Raw genomic sequence first — 4,277 nt, forward strand, 5'->3', positions numbered from 1 at the left:
ACTTGTGAGATATTGTCCTGATCAGGGATGCTGGACAAAGCTGAAAGTAGCGAGGAGGGCCTGGGAGTGATGGGTGGTCCTCTGTGAGCCATGGAGGCAGGAAGCACATGGACACAGCTAGGAAGGGGTCCAGGCACCAGCTGTGAGGACCAAGCTGTGCATCCATCAAGGGCCCAGGGTGTGGGAGAGCCCATCACTGTGGGCTCTGCCAGTGTGCCACCCTCCCCAAGCAGGTCACCATGGACACATTCTCTACTGAACATCGATGGGGACATGCGCACACCACAGCCTGCGTGCAGAGGCGTCCAGATGTCCTTTAGGTCTAAAAGGATCCGCAGGGGCCTTCAAGAGTAACATCTGTTCCTGCGTGGTCCTGTGTCTTCCATGTGGAGATGCCCATGGTCATGTTTTACAGTCGCAGCTCCAGGTGGAGGGAGCAGCCAGTGCATCCGGGTCTCAGGGATGGGGCATTTCTGGCCTCCCCCTTCCACGGTCAACAAGGCAAGTTCTCAGGTGTGGGGGACGTGAGGCATGCAGCCCAGTCACATCTTGGAGCAGGTGGAGGGAGGGAAGGAAGGGCAGCAGGTGCAGCTGGGTGGGGCAGGACCTGCAGGGCTTGGTGGATTAAGGAAGGGGAGGAGGCAGGCAGGAAAGAGAAGCAGAAAGCAGCCTCCAGGGACAGGCCAGCGTGACATGGCCGCGGCTGTGGCTCTGGGATCCCCGTGCTCATCTCGGTGTCGAGGGGTGAATGCGGGGTCCTCCGCACCTACAGGGCCATCACCAGCCTCAGGTCAGAGTGGATTCAAGGACTCCCAGGCCAGGCAGTGCCGGGCAGCTGAGCCCCTTGAGCTTACCTGGTGTAGTAGAGCCACGTGAGGCCATAGGTGAGAAGAAAGCCGGCTGCCATGAGGGACCCTCTGATCAGGGTGAGCACCAGGGGCCAGGAGCTCTCCTCTCTGTCAGACAGGCATGTGCAGCCAGAGGAAGCTCCTGGCACGGGTGGGCACAGGCTGAGGTTCCAGCCCTGGACTCAGCCTCTACCATCACCACTGCTTTGCAACACACACCTGCCCTGACACTCACTCTGCACAGAGAGGTTCAAGGAGAAATGCCGGGAGCCCAGCAGGTGCCGAGCCCAGCACGTGAGTTCTCCTCCATCTTCAGCCCGCACTTCGGGCAGCTCCAGGACTCCGGATGCCGAGGCACGGGAGGAAGGCAGGGCTTCGTGCCCCTTGAACCAGCCCATCGAGGCAGGGGGGTTGCCATCAGCCATGCAGACCAGGCGCAGGGACGTGCCATTGCTCAGTGCCCTTGGGACTGCGGGAGGGAAGGCGAGATAGTGGGCTGTGGAGCTGACCAGTGTGTCTCCACGTAGGCCCTGACACTCAGCCAGCCACTCACTGAAGGGCAAGCCCACGCGACGGCCTGTGGGATGGTGGCAGGTGAGAGTTGGTCCCCTTGACATGGGGAAGGGGAGCTGAGCCAAGGCTAGGAGGACGTGGCGTCCTCACAGCCAGTGGAGGGGGGTCTGCACTGGGGATGTGCTGGGAGCTGAGACCACCAAGCCAGGGGCAACAACACAGCTGTAGCTGAGCTGGGAGGGGAGGACCAGGGACTCTTGCCATGCAACAATAGGGACCAGGGAATAAACAAACTGTTAGGGCCTCAAGTGCCAGGCTGGGCGTCCTGGGGAGCACTCAGTGTGAGGAGTCAGAGGTCACAGGCTTGGCACTGGCACCTGAGCGTGAGCAGGTGAGGAGGGAGGAGGGGCACAGCAGAGGTGGCTCCAGGACAGACGATGGGGGTCCCCCTGATGACGAAGAGGGAGGGGGGAAGGGAGGACGAGCAGAGTCCTTGGGACCCGCTAAGTCTTGGATGTGCCTGTGTGAATGGGAGCTGTTTGGAGCGGTGATGTCCTGGGCACCCTGGGCTCATGGGGTGCAGGCAGGGGTGGTGACTGAGGGGCTGGCAATGGTCACAGCAGCCATGCAGCCAGGGCTAGCAGGGATAGCACTGCCCAGGATGGAATAGCAGGAGGAAAGAACCAGGGCTAGGACGGAGCAGTGGGCAATGGGCACCCAGAGGGCTGCTTGGGGACCCGATGACTTCAGCAAGGAACAGGAGCGGGGCCGGTCGAGAGAGCAGAGCCCGGAGGAGTGATCACACAGACAGGTGGACATCAGCTGGGGAAGGAGGAGACAGGGAGGGGCGGCAGCTGGTTCCTGGGGCCATGCTTCAGCTTTGCCTGAAGGAGAAGAGCTGCCCACAGCACCTGCTGACCTGCACGCTGCAAGATGACGGGGATAAGCTCACCCCGCCGGGGATTCCTCACATTGAGAGAAGATAAGGGAATGTGTGAGCCGCGGGAGGGGAGACCACACTCCCCGAAGTGTGTCTGCCCGCCAAGCACTGTGCAGAGCAGTCCTCACGGGGCCGAGTCAGCCCCCACAGCGTCTTTGCAAGGAGGGGATTTCTATCTGCAGAGTTTCCACGTCCCAGTCCCTGGGAGCAGAGCTTCCCTACCTGTGCTGTCGTGAAAGAAGACGCTGACGCTGAGGTTCTGAGGAGGATCTGGGAGGGAAGAAGGGGCCCTGGCCTCAGGGGTGAGCAACAGCAGATGCGTGGAGACACGGGATACCCAGGCAGTGTCCTTCTGACCCGCCCCACGTTGCACACCCACGCTCAGATCCACCCAGACGCTCTCTGCATGACTGTGTTACATGCACATGTACAAGATGAGCACACGTGCACACACATGAACACACACGTGTACAATCCCATGCAGGCACACTGCCCCACTGCCCCTGGGAGCACAGGCCTGCCCCGCCCAGCACTCACAGGAGACATTGAGCTGCACGGTTCTCTCCGTGGTCACCTGACCGCCTGGGTACTGTACCAAACAGTTGAGGTTGGTGTTGTGGTCCTGGGGCCTTGGTGTGAGGAGCAATGAGGACTTGACCCTCCAGGGAGTCTGAGAGTCAAGGGCACTGCCCTTCCAGGAGAAGCGGAGAGATCTCCCCTCCGGGCAGTGCCCTGGCAGGCTGCAGTGCAGCTCTGTGGTGTGGCCAGACTGCAGGGGAGCCGGAAGCTGGATGTGGGGCTTCTCTGTCAGGGCTGAGGACAGAGGCAGGAAGCTGGACCCAGGGCGTGTGTCCCAGGGGGACCCTGAGAGTGACCAGGGCCCCGTGCCCCATGTCCACCCAAGATCCCCAATCTCTCCTCAACACTGGCACACTCTGTCCCCATCCTAACACATGGTCACGGTGTCCATCCCAGGCCCTCTCCTGGGGACATGAGTGTGGGCCAAAGAGGACCCTGGAAATGACCAGGGTCCCATGCCCACCCCTGATCCAACATCTCCCCTCACCACCTGCCCACTCTGTCCCCATCCTAACACACGGTGTCCATCCCAGGCCCTCTCCCAGGAACACAGCCACACCTGTCACCTCCATAGACAGCTTCTTCTGAATGTAGTTGTATTTGACATCACTTCCCTTCTCCACTCGCAAGAAGTACGTTCCTGTGTCTTCCCTCCTGGCGTCTGTGATTCTCAGGGAACAGTTGTTGGTGCTGAGGTCGCTGGGGATGTGGAAGCGACCCTTTGTCTCAGGCCTCACTGGCCAATATGGCTTGTTGGTGGCCACAGGAGCACCATAGTCGGTATTGTCCCCATCTCGGAACCAGAAGATAAATGTCCGGCCAGGGTTTGTCCAGGAAGTCCTGGTCTCAGGATAGGAGAAGGAGCAGGGCACAAGGACACACAGGCCCTCCTGCACTGTCACCGACTCCTGCACCTGCAGCTTGTAGCCTGGGTCCTGCTGCAGGGACCCTGGACAGGGGCCAGGAAGAGGGGACACAGAGACTCAGCCACAGCCCTGTCCCCACCAGAGGCCCCCTGTCCCCATTGCCCTTGAACCCACTCACCCCCACACAGCAGGGACAGTAGCACCAGCAGCAGAGGCAGCATTGAGTCTGGGTTCTGGTCTCACTGCCTGGCAAGGAAATGTCCCAAACGTGCGGTGTGGCCAAGTGAGAGCAACAGGAAGCTGCTGGGTGAGTGTGGGCCCGGGCCATGCCAAAGGGGAACTTGGGCACCTCAAGGGCTCCAGCGCGGGGATTGGGGGCCGTCATCTTCCTCTTCTCTCCTCGCACTGCACTTGAAGGTTCTGTTGACCCTGCAGTGTGCCCGGCTTGCCCCAAGTTCCTGGCCCAGACTCAAAGTGTGGATGGTCCTTCATGATTGTCTACACTGCGTGTCACCCACTATCTGGGAGCCG

At 60.8% G+C, this 4,277-nt stretch overlaps 1 protein-coding gene across 1 annotated transcript; it reads right to left on the minus strand.

Annotated features, from left to right (window-relative positions):
* Positions 1 to 599: 599 nt before the first annotated feature.
* Positions 600 to 4,017, minus strand: LOC118757687 (sialic acid-binding Ig-like lectin 14). The gene is made up of 7 exons (XM_058673956.1): positions 3,925 to 4,017; positions 3,344 to 3,829; positions 2,839 to 3,165; positions 2,524 to 2,571; positions 1,084 to 1,317; positions 855 to 990; positions 600 to 766 (listed from the first exon to the last, which is right to left on the minus strand). The coding sequence occupies exons 1-7, from the start codon at positions 3,965 to 3,967 to the stop codon at positions 727 to 729; spliced, it is 1,314 nt and encodes a 437-aa protein (XP_058529939.1). The 5' UTR covers positions 3,968 to 4,017; the 3' UTR covers positions 600 to 726.
* Positions 4,018 to 4,277: the final 260 nt, after the last annotated feature.

This window comes from Ochotona princeps, chromosome 16 (genome assembly GCF_030435755.1).
Source record: "Ochotona princeps isolate mOchPri1 chromosome 16, mOchPri1.hap1, whole genome shotgun sequence".
Taxonomy (NCBI): Eukaryota; Metazoa; Chordata; class Mammalia; order Lagomorpha; family Ochotonidae; genus Ochotona; species Ochotona princeps.

Bases quoted from the DNA above. Each gene is read 5' to 3' on its own strand.
- LOC118757687 (XM_058673956.1), bottom strand. From the start codon at position 3,967: ATGCTGCCTCTGCTGCTGGTGCTACTGTCCCTGCTGTGTGGGG. The intron at 991-1,083 runs GTGAGTGTCAGG...CACCCGTGCCAG, and splicing joins CTTGAACCTCTCTGTGCAGA to GAGCTTCCTCTGGCTGCACA. The intron at 767-854 runs GTAAGCTCAAGG...ATGGCCCTGTAG, and splicing joins ACGTGGCTCTACTACACCAG to GTGCGGAGGACCCCGCATTC.